Below are 17,741 nucleotides of genomic sequence, written 5' to 3' on the forward strand. Positions count from 1 at the left end.
AGGGAACTTATTGGATAGAAAAGGAAGCACTTATCAAAGGTAAGAAGTGGCACTCATCAAAGATGAAAAAAAGCCATCATAAGAAGGGGAAGTGGCACTTATTACAAAAGAAGAGGGCACTTGTTAAAGTAAAAACGGGCACCTCACATATTTGAATAGGGGCAATTAAAAAGGTGAAGGGGGCGCTTATCATAGGCGGTAAGAGGCATTTAGAGGAATGTGGAAAGGGCACCTACTAGAAATGAAAAAGGTCACTTACCTGAAGTAAATTTTACGTAGATTTCACACATTATTAAATAAGTCACTAACCGATGACTAAAAAGTTCATGAATTAAATGAGACATTTAATACTGCGCATTGGGCTGGATGCGTTATGCCTGCCCGCACAATGAGCTGTTCATCGACATATTTTGCTATATACGTCACGATCAATGCCAAGTCAATACTTGAATGAAAAGCATTTCTATTCACACAAGTTTTCATATTCATGAACAAAAATAAAGCAAATATAGAATTTTATGTCAGCTCTAAATATACTTCCGTTTTCATTGATGGCTATCCTAATCAAAATAATGATTGATCGAGATTGAACATGTTACCCCGCATTCGGCAATGCTCAGGTCAACGGCAGTTTGTAGCTTCTTTTTTTGTGACGTGTGAGTTAGATAATATGGCATAAGGGTAATTTATCAAATTATCAAAGATCCTCGTCACCAATGTTCGGACATTCGTAAAATCAGGGGTCAACAATTTAAATCATAGCACCCTCGGCGGGTATGCTTGGTGCCCCGGCTAAAATGGCCAAACACAATCGGCCATCACCCCAGTGGTGTCCGACTGGTCCAACTTGTGTGATAATTCTAACATTATTCAAACTATAGTCATTCTAGATTCGATGAGTTGACTTCGTAGTATCAACATTCTTACTAGAACTCAAAGTCACCTTTATACACACCCCTTGAAAAGGATCAAGTTAATCCTGTTCCCCGTTCTAACAATAAACAATAAAGGGAAAAAGAGGAATTAGTATATCAATGTTGTTCCTCGTCTAAAATCAAGACACGATGACTTTACTATACTCCCACTGTTTTTTTCTTTCTTTACATTACTTCCTTTTTGAGATTGAACAATAAACCATGAAGACGCAAAATATTTATTAGGCTACTGAACTCAGGGAAGAAGTTGGACGTTGAACGAGGCAATCTCACAAAAGCGGAATGCAATAAATAAAAGAGAACCAGTTCAAATTACTACCACAACAATGATAAAGGAATAAATTGTGACCTGCTCTCGTAGCAAAACGTGTGTGATTGTAAGCAAAGGAATCTCATGGCAGGGAAGTGATAGAAGCTTAATCTTAAGACTAAAATACTTGTCACTACCGCATTATACCATTGAAATAAGCTCATAATCTCTAAAAAGTAATATTATAACAATGGCTTAGAATCTTTTGACGAAACACGGAAAATGACAGGCGTATAATCATTGGTAATGTAAATGGAGAGATATCTCTCACGCAGATGTTTTTGGAGTGAGATTGATTCAGCATAGAAAATTGCTTTGACGAATTTGCTAGCATTTTCGTAATATTGAGGGGCCTAAACAAAATAAACCGACAAACTATTTATTATTTGAGAGGTTGGTCATAGCCTCATATCGGTAATTGTTTAAACATTTTGCCTTTCAAGTGATATTTTACTTTCTTGTCATAGGCCTTTGTCAAAGTCGCGTTATTAACGTTGAAATAACTTTTACTCACAGTATGGAAAGAGTGAGAGACAGTTCTTTAATTGCTGACTGTATACCATGCCCTACGATAAAAAAAAGACTCTTTTAATCTAGCCCAAATACGAAACTGTCCAGGTCCTCGAGAGCCTATAAAAAGCCGGGCCTTCCTACCAGGCCCTAATAGTTATGTTGGATCCTTTACAGCTACTTACATCAGATAAGCCAATGAGAACAGGGTTGACGCACTAAAACGGGAGCCGTCAGAAAATTAGTACCCCCAAAGTCGGGTTGAATTCATCTTATATCTAGCGCCCGTTTAAAGTAGTACATGAACGTCTGCACGTGCAAAACACAGGCAACTCTCAGAAATATCCGTCGGGATGTGGTTATCAAACGCCCAAGAAAAGATGGGTTAAGTTTTTCCTTCAATCAAAGTGGTTGCTGTTTAATAGCACTGATTTGCATTCATGCCTATAGTACGGAGCAAGCTCACTATAAATAGAACCATGGGGGTAAAAGGTTCGTACCGTGCGCATAAGTGGATACGGGGATTTCCCTAAATCGCGTCATAGACTATATTGGTGCATTGCGAGGATATAAAGTGTCGATCAATGACTACCGAAAACAGTTCACAAGCGACTGCTGTCAGAAGAAAGATACTGAAACATTACAACTCGCTTTATATTTCCAGCAGAAAAACTTCGCATATGATGACGTCTTCAATTATCAACAGTATTTCAGTGATAGTCATTATCGCTGCATCATGTCGTAAGTTGTCTGTTTCATTTTTAAGAAATCTTATATTGACCATAATATGCTCATTAATGATAGCCAATGTATTGAAATGTTAATTACATAATATTGATTATGGGAATAAGCCTCTATCTGGGCTTGCTTCTTGGAATGGTTAATTTAACTCATGGAATGGACCTGCTTTATCATGATTCTAAAACCAAAATATATTTACTCTCCTATTATTCATGAGTCTACCCATAATAATAATAATAATATTTAATTTTTATATAGCGCTTAATACAAATGTCTCTAAGCGCTTTACAAATATACTATAGAATATTTTTCTTCTCCATTTTCTTTGCATTTAAGATAATCACAGTTGCTATACTGACTTGCACAACCTGTGTTTAAATCTAACTCATGCAATTAATTTGAAAGTGTGCGTTCAGACATGTTAAATTACTTTAAACAAGAATTGACAAGTATCATTTAGCCAAAACATGTTCTTTCAAAATTATTGTGTATTGCTCAATATTTTGAAATACCTCATGGCAACTGGTAGGCAGGTAAGATATTTCGCAATGAACGATAAAACGATAGGGGAGGGGGAAAGAGAAAGATTGAGAGAGAGAGAGAGAGAGAGAGAGTAGTCAGGCAATGTCAATAATGTATGACGCATATTGTTATTTTCATATCGTTGACTCTATCAATATTTTACGCGTTGAGAATAATTATGACATAAATACATGCGCAGTAATCAAGTTTTTCTCTTCTTCATTTTTGTCTTTCGATATACATAGTGGCTCAGCATTAATACGTATAAACCATGTAATTTATTATTCTTAAATATATTTTATTGTTATTGACAAATACAAAGATATAAATATCCACCTATACATGCCCATCTATGTGCATGTGTACGGTTGATACGAACTGTTCAAAGTGTCAATCACGGATATTTTGAATCACTCTCAATTCTCCGATGAAATTTACCTTTCATAAAGCTTGAATATCAAGAAAACAAATAGTTGTGCGAATTTGAGAAAATTGTAAAATTTGATGATATATATTGCATGTGATTTTACGTTCATTAGCATACAAATTCGGTTCGATGTTATGTGACATCGATTTTTTATTGTAAAAAATTTCCATGCTGCGATAAAATTAAAATTAGTTCTCATCTTTATGAACACACAAGCACAGTATGAACTGATGACAGGGGAAAAAAATGAAATCATGCTATCCAAGGATTCATATTTAGTACACTATTTTACAAAATATCAGTCATCAAGCATTCCTTTTAACAGAATATTCTTGTTTCAATTTTACTTGAGCACAATCACTCAATATCGGATTCCAAACATTTGATCTACCGAAACTGTAACCAATGGTTTCGTTTCACAAGCTAGTTCTTTACAGACACGACAGGACGAAATGAAAAGTGAAATGGAAACAAACAAAGTTATGTACATGTGTAACGCCAACACATATCTTCCATTTACATTAGCACGTAACCTTTAAAGATGAAATGAAGAGAAATCTTCCAATTTTTGCATGAGAGGCTTTTATATTTTCGTTTCGATTCTGTTTTTTCCTTTGTATCTGGTACTCAACACTGTACATTGAAATACATGTCGTTTGAAATCACGAAAAAGAAAATATTTGAATAAGCGTTTCATTTTCAGTTGCCTATTTTCTCTTCAAGATTTAAAGCCGAATTGTACTAAACATATTCGAGTCATAGAAAGAATACGATCGGCAATGACAAACAAAAATCCCCACCAGTTTTGTACCTTGCATTTTGTATTCGCGTATTTTCCCCAAAGCAATGAACCGTACAATGTCTATTGAATCCGAACCTACGTCAGTCTTTTATTGTAATGAAACAAAACAAATGACGTCACGCGTTGAGGGTAGGTACCACCCTCCACTCTCATTGTGTAATCTTCATTGACAGCCATTTATCAAAATTGATTTAATTGTGTTTTGTGATGAGGAGTAAAGACCATTCAATTTTGATGCTCAAGGGCTTAATATAGGCTTTAGAAAATTTCCGTCATCATGTCGTGGAGAGAGGAAAAAATATGGATTTTTTTAGGTTGACTGGAAATTTTGTACAACATCTGTAGTTTGTAAAATATGTGTTAAACAAACATTTGCCGTCATGGTTCGATAACGCGTTAAGAGAGATGGAAATTACAAGTAAAATAGTCAGGCCAAATATATCATCAGGTAAATCATGGGGCTTTCCACCACCGGAAATCATTTTTTTTTAAATAGCTGTATTCATCGTTCATGCTCTTAAGAAAAAATAAAGACCATTACAGTTTTATTCACTGATTGATGCTGCCGACTATATCTGTCTACTGAAAAGAAAGAACAAACAGATATTGTACAAGTAAACGGGGGTATTACGTGATTTTCCCTGCCTTGAGAAACAAACCTGTAATTTAGCCTGTTCTCTACAAATGAATAAATATTGTTTATATATACCCTGAACAAAAAACGGGCTTGTCCGGACTTCTTTTCGAGGGTTCGCATTTTTCATGTTCAGTTTCTTCATATATCATATCATTTTTTTTAATCACATCAAATCCATGTGGACATATGCCTACAGTAAAAACTGTGGATAGGGGAAAACCATTAAAACATGAAATCAAATGTAAAATTACCCTACAAGGGCGGGGGTACAAGAGTCATTGTATGACAGAGAAAATAATACGGTTCACACACGTTTTGTTTACTTTTTTGTTATAGTAAACCAGCTGAAGTTCTATATTTGTACTGACGTGTTCAAAGGTTGTTTGCAGATTGTATTGTTCAAATGTTTTCTATAGCATTGGGTTTTTACCTTATTTGGTGATCACAGTTCCCTACGATATGCTGCTTCTATTTTTAGAGAAGAAAAGAAAAAGGGGAACATCGAAGCTGAGATGTCGGAATACCCCCACGTGCTGATTTATTAAATAAATTGTTTGACTCTGCAGCTTGTTTGTTGTAACCCTCACAGATTAGGGGAAATACAGGGGTATCATAATCATTTCCCACCGTCCCTCAAAAATTAAGTTGCAAATTACCTCTCGAAGCCTTTTTTCAATTTCTAAAAGGACGTCAATTCGTCAAGGTAAATGTATTTGAAGAATCAACAACATTTTAACAATAATAAAAATAACGAGTTGAAAAGGTCGTTATGAAAAAAGAACGTTCTTTTGTACATCAATATAATGCAGAGAAGACGGTGTTATGTAACACGTTGCACGCTATTGAATGATATCCAAATTTCACTTTCTTCTTCAGTGACACAGAATGCAGAGGCCCGAAGTGGGGTATGTCCAAACCCAGCAACAGGTGAAAATACACGCTACAATGTTGCTACAGAGGTGTGCTGTGGTGGAAACATCTACGACGTAGAAAGGGGTGATCGTCCTCTCTGCTGTAAGTACAGAAATGATGATGTTGATTGTGGTGATGATGATGATGATTGTAATGATGATTGTAATGATGGTTGTGGTATAGTAGTTGTGATAATTATGACGATGATGGTGGCGGTGGCGGTGGTGGTAACGGTGACTGTGGTGGTGCTTATCGTAGACCTGATAATGGTAATGTGTGGTGATGCTTACAACGTACCGGATGTGATGATGGTGATGTGAATATTATTATCATGGAATGACGATGCTGATGAAAAGGTATTAAGGTATAATAAGAGACAAATCTTCATATGACTGTTATACGAGCAACATTAGAATGCTTCTGATGAAGACGGTCTGATGGGGAATGAATAGTCTCTGATTATGATGTTAGTTTTAGAAGATGTTAACAATTGAGCTTGAGAGTGAAAATGGTAAGTGCTGACTTGAGACAAAATTCAGAGTGGCATCTAATGATGATGGTAATTTTTTTTTATTACAGGTGGTGATGGAATCTACAATCCAAAAGATGAGATTTGTTGTGGCGGAGAGGTGAAGAGTCGATCAGAGGGCGAGCGATGCTGTGGGTTTACTCAGTGGTACAACGCTGATACGTCTATATGCTGTGGCCATCACGTCCATCTCAGCAAAAATGGTATGGTATAAAATATTTCCAACGACAACAATAACAAGTTACAATTAACACACTTTACTGGTTTCACAAATGGGTGTTTTACTTTAAAATACATGCTTGTAGCAAAATTGCATTAAGTGGAGAAGAAAAAATCAATGGTTCAACCTATCATGATGTATGTAAGAGACTTCCATCTCATATAAAGGAAGCATCCACATGTTATAAGTGTAAAACTTTCCATAAAACATACCTGTTTAAAAAGCAGTTTGACTGATATGTTACAGTCGGGCATTTACACTATTTATTATTTTGGCCAAATATCTGAATTGATTATTTTTCTTCCGTACCAGGTCGCTTTGAATGCTGCGGGTCAGCAAAATACAACACAGCTGAAGATACATGTTGTCCAGTAGAGGAAGAAGGAGATATTACCATGACAACCCTTCCTGGAGTTGGTCAGTGCTGTGGAAACAGGGTCATTGACCCCAGACGTGAAATCTGTTGTAATGGGGTAAGGATTGAAACATTATTTTACTAACCATTCAATTCATTGTCAGGAGTAACACTGTCTTTGGAAATGTAATATCATTATGAAAAATATTATAATTATTTATTATTATTTTATCACCTGTTTATCCCTCAACAATTATTATTATTAGGCATTTAGCTATGCTATTCATAGTACACTATATCACAGCGCTTACAATAATATGCAATATAACCACAAATCTTAACATAACATTGAACAAACAAAAATAATAACGAATCAAGTAGGAAATAAGTAGGTTTTAAGGAGTCTAAGGAGTACATACATATATAGTTATAACTAAGTGTCACTTTTCCTAAAGTTTTTAGAATTGTTTCTGTGTCACTAACTTGTTTATTAATGTACACAACAATTAATGTGATGATAATATGATACACTCTATTTCTAGATGGCACATGAGAAGACGGATTCACTGACGCAATGTTGCGGCAATTCGACATACAATAAAATGACTGAGATGTGTTGCGACAACCAATCCCCTTACACCCCTCACTCACAACTCTGCTGCGATGGCCATGTACACTCCTCAGGTAGGCATTATCATTCTCTCAGGCAACAGCCATTGTTTGGAGTGTTTGATTTGATTTTTAAAATGTGAGGGATGTATGATATCTTCACTTTGTAACTGGTTATCTATTAGAAGCTCAGCATCATTGATACTGCCATTCGTCACACAACGTTTAAGATGAAAGGGAAAGGCAAAAAGGGGGGATTTAAAGATAGAATGTGCATGTGTTGACCATTTTTCATCAACGAACAGAAAAACAAATAATGAACATGGACTACAGATGTAACATCGTCATCATCAATTACGAGTAGTTTTTCATTCTCTCTTCAACTTTTCTTCTCAAACAGATAACGGAGCCCAGTGTTGTGGATCTGAATCGTATCTAGCTTCTCAGTCATCTTGCTGTCATAATAACTTATTCCGGGGAATCCCCGAGTTGCCTAATGTACAAGCATGCTGCGGAGAAGTGTCCTTCTTCAAAACCAATCACATTTGTTGCCAGAGTACGCTTTACGAGAGAGGAGAAAACGTAGGATGCTGTGGACAAGGTAAGAGAAAGACTTATTAATTTCCCTTGTTTCAAAATTATCTTGCCCCTGAAAGTATCTTGTTTAAGTCTCTAAGGTATTTGACTTGACAAATATGTATGGAATGAATTTTTATGAATACAACTACAGTTTTTTCTGACAACGGAAGGACTATTTTTGTTATGCCTGCAAGATAACGTTTTTGATGTTCCTATTATCTTTTGATAAAAATTAATCATCTAAAGGATGACAGTCAACAATTATTGAAATGATAATTATGGCATTTCCCTTATAAATAATCTTATACAGACACGTACGATTCTTCTACTGAATTATGCTGCGGCTTTGCCGACGAATCGACCTCCATATTTGAGAAGTCTTCCCCGTCGGAGGAGTGCTGTGGCCTGTCAACCTACGATCCGACAAGCCAAACGTGTTGTGAGATGGCCAGCCGAAGCTTTGATGACATTGTTGGTGGGGAATGTTGTGGTACTGATCCGGATCATGTGCAGGCTTTTGATCCATCTCAAGCAACCTGTTGTCGGGGACTGCAAGGAGGTAAGGAGAATAATGTCTCTGGGGCGCGTTTCACAAAATTTGTCATCAGTGACAAATAACAGTTTTTGTTATAAGCTACTGAAATCCTTGCTTCTGATTGGTTATCAGCATATTTGTCACTGATTTTTGTCATTTGTCATCGAATAAAGGCTTTGTGAAATAAAGGTTTAAGAAATGATTGACTTCGTTGTAAAGGGTTTATACTTATTGGTATATGCCTACAAGATAGTTAGAAAAGAACAGCACTGAAATGTCTAAACTGAAAGGTTTATAGAGGGAAAGAAAGGACGCAATGCCTCCAAAACCTAAACATAAAAATGAGGAAGTAACAAATAGAAGAGAGAATTAGACTGGGGAAGCAAGTAGTATTCAGAATTCACGATTCAAAGTTTAGTTATTTTCCACATGTTTTCTTTTCGTCAACCTGTCAACACTTTTGTTCACTCATAAACTAATCAGATATCAATATCTTATTCTTAACCACAGAGTTTCTGCATCATGTACCGACTGGTGAAGCTCAATGTTGTGACTCTAGCATTTTGTCACCGATCGAACTCTGTGATCCTGTTGGCAAATACCCTGTTGTAAAGACTGTTGAGACTGACGATGCGATCTGTTTTGATGTAACATACAACACTGCAACTCAGGTAACGTACACAACTACATATTAATCTGTCAAACAACAAACTGTCAAGCGTTTTTTTTCTTCAAACATACTTTCGCATTTATATGCATATACAATACCCAGAATCAAGGTCCACTTTGGTGCATTTGATAATCGATTTTCAATAGGCAGTTGAACTAAAACTTCATTGGAGAAACTTCAAAGTAGTATTCTAAAGCAGTTTCTTTTAGATTCCTCAAAATCAGTATTTTTTAACCCTCTTTTTTTCATTTCAGGTGTGCATGGAGGACGGTAGTATTGAGGATTTATCTCGTAACCTAGCGGTCTGTGGTATCGAGCTCTATGACCCGACAGCTGAGGTGTGCTGCGACGATTTCATCAGAGGGCGATTCGATGAGAATGGTTACGAGAGGGAGTGTTGTCCTGGAACTACCATCTCTTTTATTCCTGCGCTCCAAACATGCTGCATGGCAACCGTCAGCGATATCCCAACCGTTGAATCCGGGTAAGAAACCACTTTCGGGTGAAATTCTCTTTACATGAAAACTGAACTCGGCAATCATTGTTATGTAATTGTATTTGTATATATAATTATCAGAAAAACTTCTTCCACACGGTAAATCAATATTTTGTTTTACAAAAGCATATTTACAAATATGAAATAAAAAAAAATATATTATTGTATATGAGAGGGTATGTAGCACTGACTAAACAATTTCCCTTTTGCTTCACCGCAGATGCTGCCGTAACCAAGCTTACAGCACCTCCACGGACATGTGTGACAATAGAGGAATCATCCGACCTCTAGACGAAGTAGCAGATCACCCAGAGCTCTGCGGTAACATCCCATATCATCCTGATGAATATGTTTGCTGTGGTCAACGACTACTTGGTGCTGGTGAAATCTGTTGTATGGGCTACCCAGCACGGTTACTAGAAGGCTCGCAAGATGGAGAGTGTTGCGGCCTTTATGCATTTGATCCTACCACCGAGATGTGCTGCAATGGGATTGTCCATATGACGTCAAACAGTGGTAGGTACTGGTCGTTGGTTCACCGGAAGCAAAAGTCTAAACTAAAAAATTGTAGTACCAATGGCATTAAGAATTGCCGGAATCGACACTAGCATTATGGAATTATGATAAACATGATGAAAAAGCTGTTTCACGCAATACTTGCTACCTTCAGATTTCTATTTAGATTTCAAATAATTATGTTCTTTCTTATTTTTTGTTTTTTATTTGAAATATTAGACGCATTCTGCTGTGGTTATGATCTCCTAACCGATCCTGACAACCAGATTTGCTGTGATGAATATCTCCGTGAACGACATGGTGGTCGAGATGAGTGCGATGGTCAGGCTGCTTTTAACCCTATTACTGAGACCGTGTGCAATGGATGGGTATTTCCCCTATCACATGGGGACTGCTGCGATGGTCAAGCTTACGATGATACTAACCACATCTGTTGCAACGGAAATATGTAAGTAGGCCTTACTTGAATCGAATAAAAGTTCTAAACAACTTTTAATTATAAAGCGGATATTCTAAAGTCTTTTAAAATATAATGTTTCCAATCTCAATTTCGGGGAAATGGATGTTCTTTATTTTAACGTTATGTATTCAATAAATCAACATTATTCACTTTGTGTTGATGCTAAACAAATGTACCCTTTATGCGTTGAATTTACAGACATACCCGAACAAGCGAGCGGACAGAATGTTGTGGCACTCAGATCTATGAAACCGACGACCTAATCTCCGTCTGTTGCAATGGACACCTTAGCCAAGGGCAAGCTGGGCTTGCATGCTGTGGTGATATGACATACGATCCTCGCGCAGAGAGCTGCTGTATGAATGACCTGTTCCCTTTTACCCAGTCCAGAATGGCCGAACCGATCATGTCTTGTTGTGACGCTGATACCTACCGAAGCTCCCAACACACCTGTTGCGGTGGAGTCGAGCACAAGTTTATCTCAGATGGTGAATGCTGTGGTATTGACATCATCAGGAACCCGGAGGAAGAAATCTGCTGCGGAGGAAAGGTTTGGCCCAGGTACCCTGGTGAAATCGCCGAATGCTGCGGTGGTGAACTGATCGACGCCAACTACCAGACATGTTGTAATGGTATTATCCTCTACATGGGAGACTCTACAGAATGTTGTGGTGGCAGCGTCATCAATACCTACATGCAGACTTGCTGCGGTGGTGAAGTACAGATGATCAACGATGAAGTCGGATGCTGCAATGGAATGTCGTTTTCATCGACAGAACAAGGCTGTTGCAATACCCAAATCTTCGATGTCACGACGGAGATGTGTTCTGAACTAAACATTATCATGCCACTAGAGTCTAGTATCTCTGATTCCGATGAAGAGGTCAATAATGGAGCGAACTTCCAACTGCTATGTGACGGGATGGAGTATGATGTATTGACAGAGACCTGCTGCGGTAACTTCGTGTTCGATCTGCGGGATGATTTGATATGCTGTAACGGTAAACCATCGGACGCATCCACAGGAAAGACATCTTGCTGTGAAGGCACTCCTTACAATCCTTCTCGCTTTGACTGCTGTCAAGGAGAGCTGCATCACAAGGTTGACGATGCCGAATGCTGTGGTGTTTCTTACTACCAACCTACCAAAGAGACTTGCTGTGACGATCACACCATCAGCACTCGAGGAGAGAGATGTCCCAACGACTTGCCTGCACAACAAGGTATGCGGAATTATATTTCTATTACAAATTTACCTAAAAACAGGAATACAAAGGAAATAATAAACAAACAAACAAAATGGTACGGAAAGTAGGTAATTATAATTATTTTTAAGATCTTAGATCTTATTTTCCCTAATTCTAATGTTTCTTTTTGTTATCTTCAAACCTTCTAATTGTTCATTTGGTATTCATTCTCATTCTTCAGACCCTCAGTGCCTTTGCAACTTGCGGCACAGGAGTGATGACATCCCGTCAGCTTGTACTGACGGACTTCAAACCAAACAGCAAATTCTCATCGCCATCATTGCCGACATCGGAAGCAGAGACAGTTCCCCGTCGTATTCTATAGAGATAGTCGAAGCTCTTCGTGGGGCTCTACCAGTCGTACCTGAAGATGCTAATGGTAGAATCCCGATTGTGATATCAAGCCACAGTGGATGCAATGCTCCATCTTTCAGACGTGGTCAAAAGGTCGCTCTTTTCCTAGATTCTAGGGTACGGTTCGAGGAACCTACACTCCAGCTCACAAGAAGCGATGTCATCATGCCATACAACCGACGACTGGTTGGCAAACTCAACAGATTTCTTAACCAGCTAGACTAGACACGCGCATACGGTTGGTTGGGAAACTGAACAGATTTCTTAACCAGCTAGACTAGACACGTGCATACGGTTTGTTGGGAAACTCAACAGATTTCTTAACCAGCTAGACTAGACACGCGCATACGGTTTGTTGGGAAACTCAACAGATTTCTTAACCAGCTAGACTAGACATGTGCATACGGTTGGTTGGGAAACTGAACAGATTTCTTAACCAGCTAGACTAGACACGCGCATACGGTTGGTTGGGAAACTCAACAGATTTCTTAACGAGCTAGACTAGACACGTGCATACGGTTGGTTGGGAAACTCAACAGATTTCTTAACCAGCTAGACTAGACACGCGCATACGGTTGGTTGGGAAACTCAACAGATTTCTTAACCAGCTAGACTAGACACGCGCATACGGTTGGTTGGGAAACTCAACAGATTTCTTAACCAGCTAGACTAGACACGTGCATACGGCTGGTTGGGAAACTCAACAGATTTCTTAACCAGCTAGACTAGACACGCGCATACGGTTGGTTGGGAAACTCAACAGATTTCTTAACCAGCTAGACTAGACACGTGCATACGGTTGGTTGGGAAACTCAACAGATTTCTTAACCAGCTAGACTAGACACGCGCATACGCCTGATATCTTACTGTTTAACTTATAGTTTCTTTATAAGAAAATCACGAAAGAGAAAGAACATGATATCGAGAAGAACAAAATTGCTGCTAACGTAATGGCTGAAAAAGATTTATTCGTTAAATTATTTTTTGTTTAATACATACACAACGATGAGCTCGTGACCTATGTTATGACGTTCGTGAATATGGGTCCTGTTGCCAACTGATGTAATGCTATTAAAATGAAGTATATTCATCACAGTGAAAACAGAGATACTCCTAGTAATACATATCGTTCAATAATAATTATTATATTTAGTTGTAAAATTGTGTCCATATTTTCTTATGTTATATACTAGTACCATAAACGTATCTCTACACAAAAATTAGGATGTAATTCAATGTTTGATTTACCTCCTATGTTACCCAGGAGGAGAGGTGTAAATCATCGCCATTTGATTTTACACAATTATTTATGTCAGTGATCTTATATTCTTGCATTTTAGTTGTTATTGAATTTTTATCATAAAATATTACATTTCAAGAGGTGGTCCAGCTTCCTTGTATATTGGCTATAAACTTATATTTGTTCCTAAGTACGATTGTTATTCTACCGATTTATTATGTCTACGGTATATCATTTTTATACTATTTTTGTCAAATTAAAGCAATGATATAGCCTAATCAATATTGATGGAATAATAAATTAGAGACTTTTAATTCAATTTTGAATAATTGTTCAAGTATTAGAACTAAATCATATATACTTATGAGAATGACTTTGTCATATTTTATTTCAATATATTTCTTTTCAATGTAACGTGATACTAATTTCAAGGTCCTAGATTTTATATTCTAAATTGTCATATATTACAAATTTTGTTTTGTAGACTAGTTACTTTATTCCTTTTAGAACATATTCTGTTCTTTTCATTTATCATGTTATTCCATAAAAATTATTACCAAGTGGTAATATAGTTAACAACGTAAACCACATTGGTATACTTTATTTAATATTCTGTGTCCCGGTATGGGGTTATTCGTAATTTTGCTCTTTTTCCATTATTTACCGTAAGAATGTATATATGAAATTCACTGTAAAGTTTACATGAATGAGTATAAAAACGTTAGTCAAGAATCTTCACAAATGTTCACTGCCATGACATTTTGTTCATGAAAAATTATTAGATTCAGATTTAACTTCAAAACTAAAGTTTTTTTACATTAAAAACTCTGTAATGTGAGGTTTTTCTCACTTTCTGTCTCTTCTTATGCATTGTACTGTAATAACCTTTTCATATGAAAGTAACAAAAAATTACACGATCTTTTATCTTCGTATCTTTGTATTTTTCTTACAACTTATATGACACCACTGAATTAAGGAGGTTGAAAGCGAAACCATTTAATGTAATTTCAGATATAAAAATGACGCAGAATAATGTATTGAAGTGTGTAGCTCAAAAAAACTTGTACGTATGAAATAGTTGTGGAGCATAAATTGCACATTGGCTCTTCTTTATGTGATATACATTTTCAGATTTCAAATGAGTGTATCGATGTTATAGTAAATGTTACTTCCTACTGAAGTTCCTAGGTAGGGGGTTATACATTATTTATGCGGATCGTTTCAGATTCAAAAGTTGAACAAATATTTTGAATATATATATAAAGCTTGAAAACTTTCTATATTCATTAATTTTATTGTGTGTTTGATGTCATCATTTTTTATCATAAATCGTTATTTATGATATTTATTTATCTTTTTTTTTAATTTGAAAATTTCTATATTACAATAAAGTATATAATTTATTTAACAAATTGTCATTTATCTCCTTTTTAGAGACTCCAGTATCCTGCTAGTGATATACATAGTTCAAGTGATGGTGATGGTGGTGGTGATGATGGTGGTGATGATGATGATGATGATGATGATGGTTACGATGATGATGATAATGGTGATGAAAAGAAAAAAAAAATCCCAAAGGGGGGGGGGGGGGTTTTAGAGGAATTTAGGGGGGGTTTACACACAAAAAATTACCAAAGGGGGAGTTTAACCCCCCAAACACCCCCCCCCCCCCCTGTGTACGCGCCTGTTGTTATCACATAACTCTTAAACATTTGGATCTGATGCACACGTCTTGATTTGTGGTAAGTTCAGACAGTAAGGCGTCGTAGTAATACCCCCCCCCCAACCGACAGTCACTAGGTGGCAGTAGTACAAAACATTCATATTATACTATTCAGTATAGGAGATTAAAGTTAGCAACCAATATAGAATACTAGAAAACACTAGGGAATTTCTAACCATTAAACCACGAAACTATTTCCCCCCGATGTCATACATCTTTTTCTTCAGACAAGAAAATAATGTTACTTCATTGCATTATGACAGATCCAATACCTTGGTGTTTATATTAATCATAAAACTAAAGTTTCATGAAATTTGAATTCAGATAACTTATAAGCCAATGATTTTGTAAGAGAATGCCAAATCATTGTGTGGATTAAATATCAATGCACAAGAAATTTGGAATGACATTTGTCTCTGACGTTTTGCTATATCGAAACATATTATGCCATTAGCATCCGTACCCTATTGCTGCCAATTTTACATTGCATTACATTACATTGAGCAAAATAAGATGGCATATAATTAGCTGAGAACATCATACCGTAACCAATCAGGAGTATGGAATATGAAAATACTCTTCTTCTAAATAAGCCTTAAATCAATCCATTATTGTCCGACATACCTTCCTTCATGCATTGTTTTGTATCTTGGAGTGAGAAAAAAAATGGGGAGCTAAAAGTTTGAATCCAGAAAATTTATAAAATTCTAAGGCAATCAATGAGAGATTAATAGGCTTCAATAATTAAGATGCTGGATAATTATCTGTTATCAAGATTCAAATTCAAATTCATATTCAAATTCGAAATTTATTGTCCAATGATTGGAAATTTGTTCCGTTTGCATGTCAGTACAAGATTACAGATTATAAACATCAATAAGATACAAATGGATACAGAATAGTATTTTGACTCGAATATAGGTAACACAAAAAACTCATAATTCGGACTAAATTCAATTCATAATTCGGATTAGATTAAATTCACAATTGAGATTAAATTCATTTATGATTCAGACCAATTCAATTCATAAATCAGATCAAATCCAATTCAAATCCTGATCACATTCAATTCATAATTCAGATGTGTTCTACTAACATAACAAGAAAATAATTCACCCCATCAACGGTAGTCGATGTGGAGGTTGCAATCGTATAAAAGTTCCCTTTTTATTGGGCAATAATGGAGTAGGGTAATTGGTAATAACTGGTAATAAAATTTGCAGTATAGTTCACCGATGAAACGGATGATGCAATCTTGATCGCTGACAAAAACGAAAAGGAAACATGACCATAAAGATGAATGAGACGGAAAATAAGAAATTGATTTTAAAAGATTTAATGGTAAAGAAGAAAGAGGAGGAGGGGGTGAAGATAAAAGAAGGGGAAGAGAAGAGGGGAAGCTTCATTTTACATGATGAGGTAGTTCATTCCATAACATTGGTCCTTTAAAGAAAACTGAATTTTTAGACACAGAAGTTTTGATAAGTGGTTTATGTAAATGTGATGATTCTCTAGTTTCATATGAATGTATTTCAAAATTCAAATGAAATTTGTTTAACAAATCTAGGGGGATAATACCTTTATGACATAAAAACATAAATATAACAATATTACAATCATTCAATTCAAATACATTCAAACATTTAACACGAACAAAATAGGATCTGTATGGGCAAGATAATGGGATCCAAAGATAATACGTAACGCCTTCTTTTGTAATTTATATAATCTATTCATACAATAATCATTTGAATTTGCCCAAACATTATTGCAATAATTTAATTGTGATTAAAACAATGCATTGCATATCATTGATAAGATCTTACAAGGGAAATGTTTTAATTTATGGAAAATACCAACTACTTTCGAGAGTTTATTACAAATTGCTTCAATATGATCGTGCCATATCATTTTACAATCAATTTGAATACCTAAAAGGTACAACACTAAATAATATTTCCATTAAATGTCTGCGATCAATATCAACTCAAAAAACCCTGCTAAAGATTTTTTCGTCATAATCTTCTTCTTTTCACTTGTCCTCAACTATAGTTTTAATACGGTCAATCCCCACTTTTATTTTTTCTGTTGAGACTAGCAATGAAAGGTAATTATTATATATTTATATGACAATTTCTATCCGTAGTTAAGGATCTTGTTTTTAAAAAGAGAGTGAGATTCCGATATTGCAAAATGATTTCGGGAATTTTCTTCTTGAAGATAATGACTCGGAAGATAGTTGAACGGCATGAGCCCATTAAGATCAAGGAGGGTATTATTAATCTTGTTATACATTTAAATAAATAGTATCACTACTATACTGAGACTATGTGTGCTTGATAGAATAAACTAGTTTCACAAACGTATAGTGATCGCTGTAATAAATCAGTTTTAAAAATGTATTATGTACA

General features: G+C 36.0%; 1 protein-coding gene across 1 annotated transcript; it reads left to right on the forward strand.

Moving 5' to 3' along the window:
- The first annotated feature begins 2,329 nt into the window (after window positions 1–2,329).
- Window positions 2,330–14,091, forward strand: LOC100892964. Its single transcript, XM_011678830.2, has 13 exons — window positions 2,330–2,496; window positions 5,761–5,898; window positions 6,376–6,528; window positions 6,858–7,018; window positions 7,443–7,584; window positions 7,910–8,110; window positions 8,399–8,647; window positions 9,134–9,294; window positions 9,548–9,777; window positions 10,010–10,305; window positions 10,525–10,753; window positions 10,964–11,988; window positions 12,194–14,091. Exons 1-13 carry the CDS (start codon window positions 2,340–2,342, stop codon window positions 12,589–12,591), a joined length of 3,540 nt encoding a protein of 1,179 aa, XP_011677132.2. The 5' UTR covers window positions 2,330–2,339; the 3' UTR covers window positions 12,592–14,091.
- The last annotated feature ends 3,650 nt before the right edge of the window (window positions 14,092–17,741 follow it).

Source organism: Strongylocentrotus purpuratus, unplaced genomic scaffold, assembly GCF_000002235.5.
Source record: "Strongylocentrotus purpuratus isolate Spur 01 unplaced genomic scaffold, Spur_5.0 spur5_scaffold_5, whole genome shotgun sequence".
NCBI lineage: Eukaryota > Metazoa > Echinodermata > Echinoidea > Camarodonta > Strongylocentrotidae > Strongylocentrotus > Strongylocentrotus purpuratus.

Excerpts from the sequence above, each read along its gene's own strand:
- LOC100892964 (XM_011678830.2), top strand. The coding sequence starts at position 2,340 with ATGACTACCGAAAACAGTTCACAAGCGACTGCTGTCAGAAGAAAGATA. Across the intron at positions 8,111-8,398 it reads CGTAGGATGCTGTGGACAAG|ACACGTACGATTCTTCTACT; the intron begins GTAAGAGAAAGA and ends AATCTTATACAG. Across the intron at positions 10,754-10,963 it reads ATCTGTTGCAACGGAAATAT|ACATACCCGAACAAGCGAGC; the intron begins GTAAGTAGGCCT and ends TTGAATTTACAG.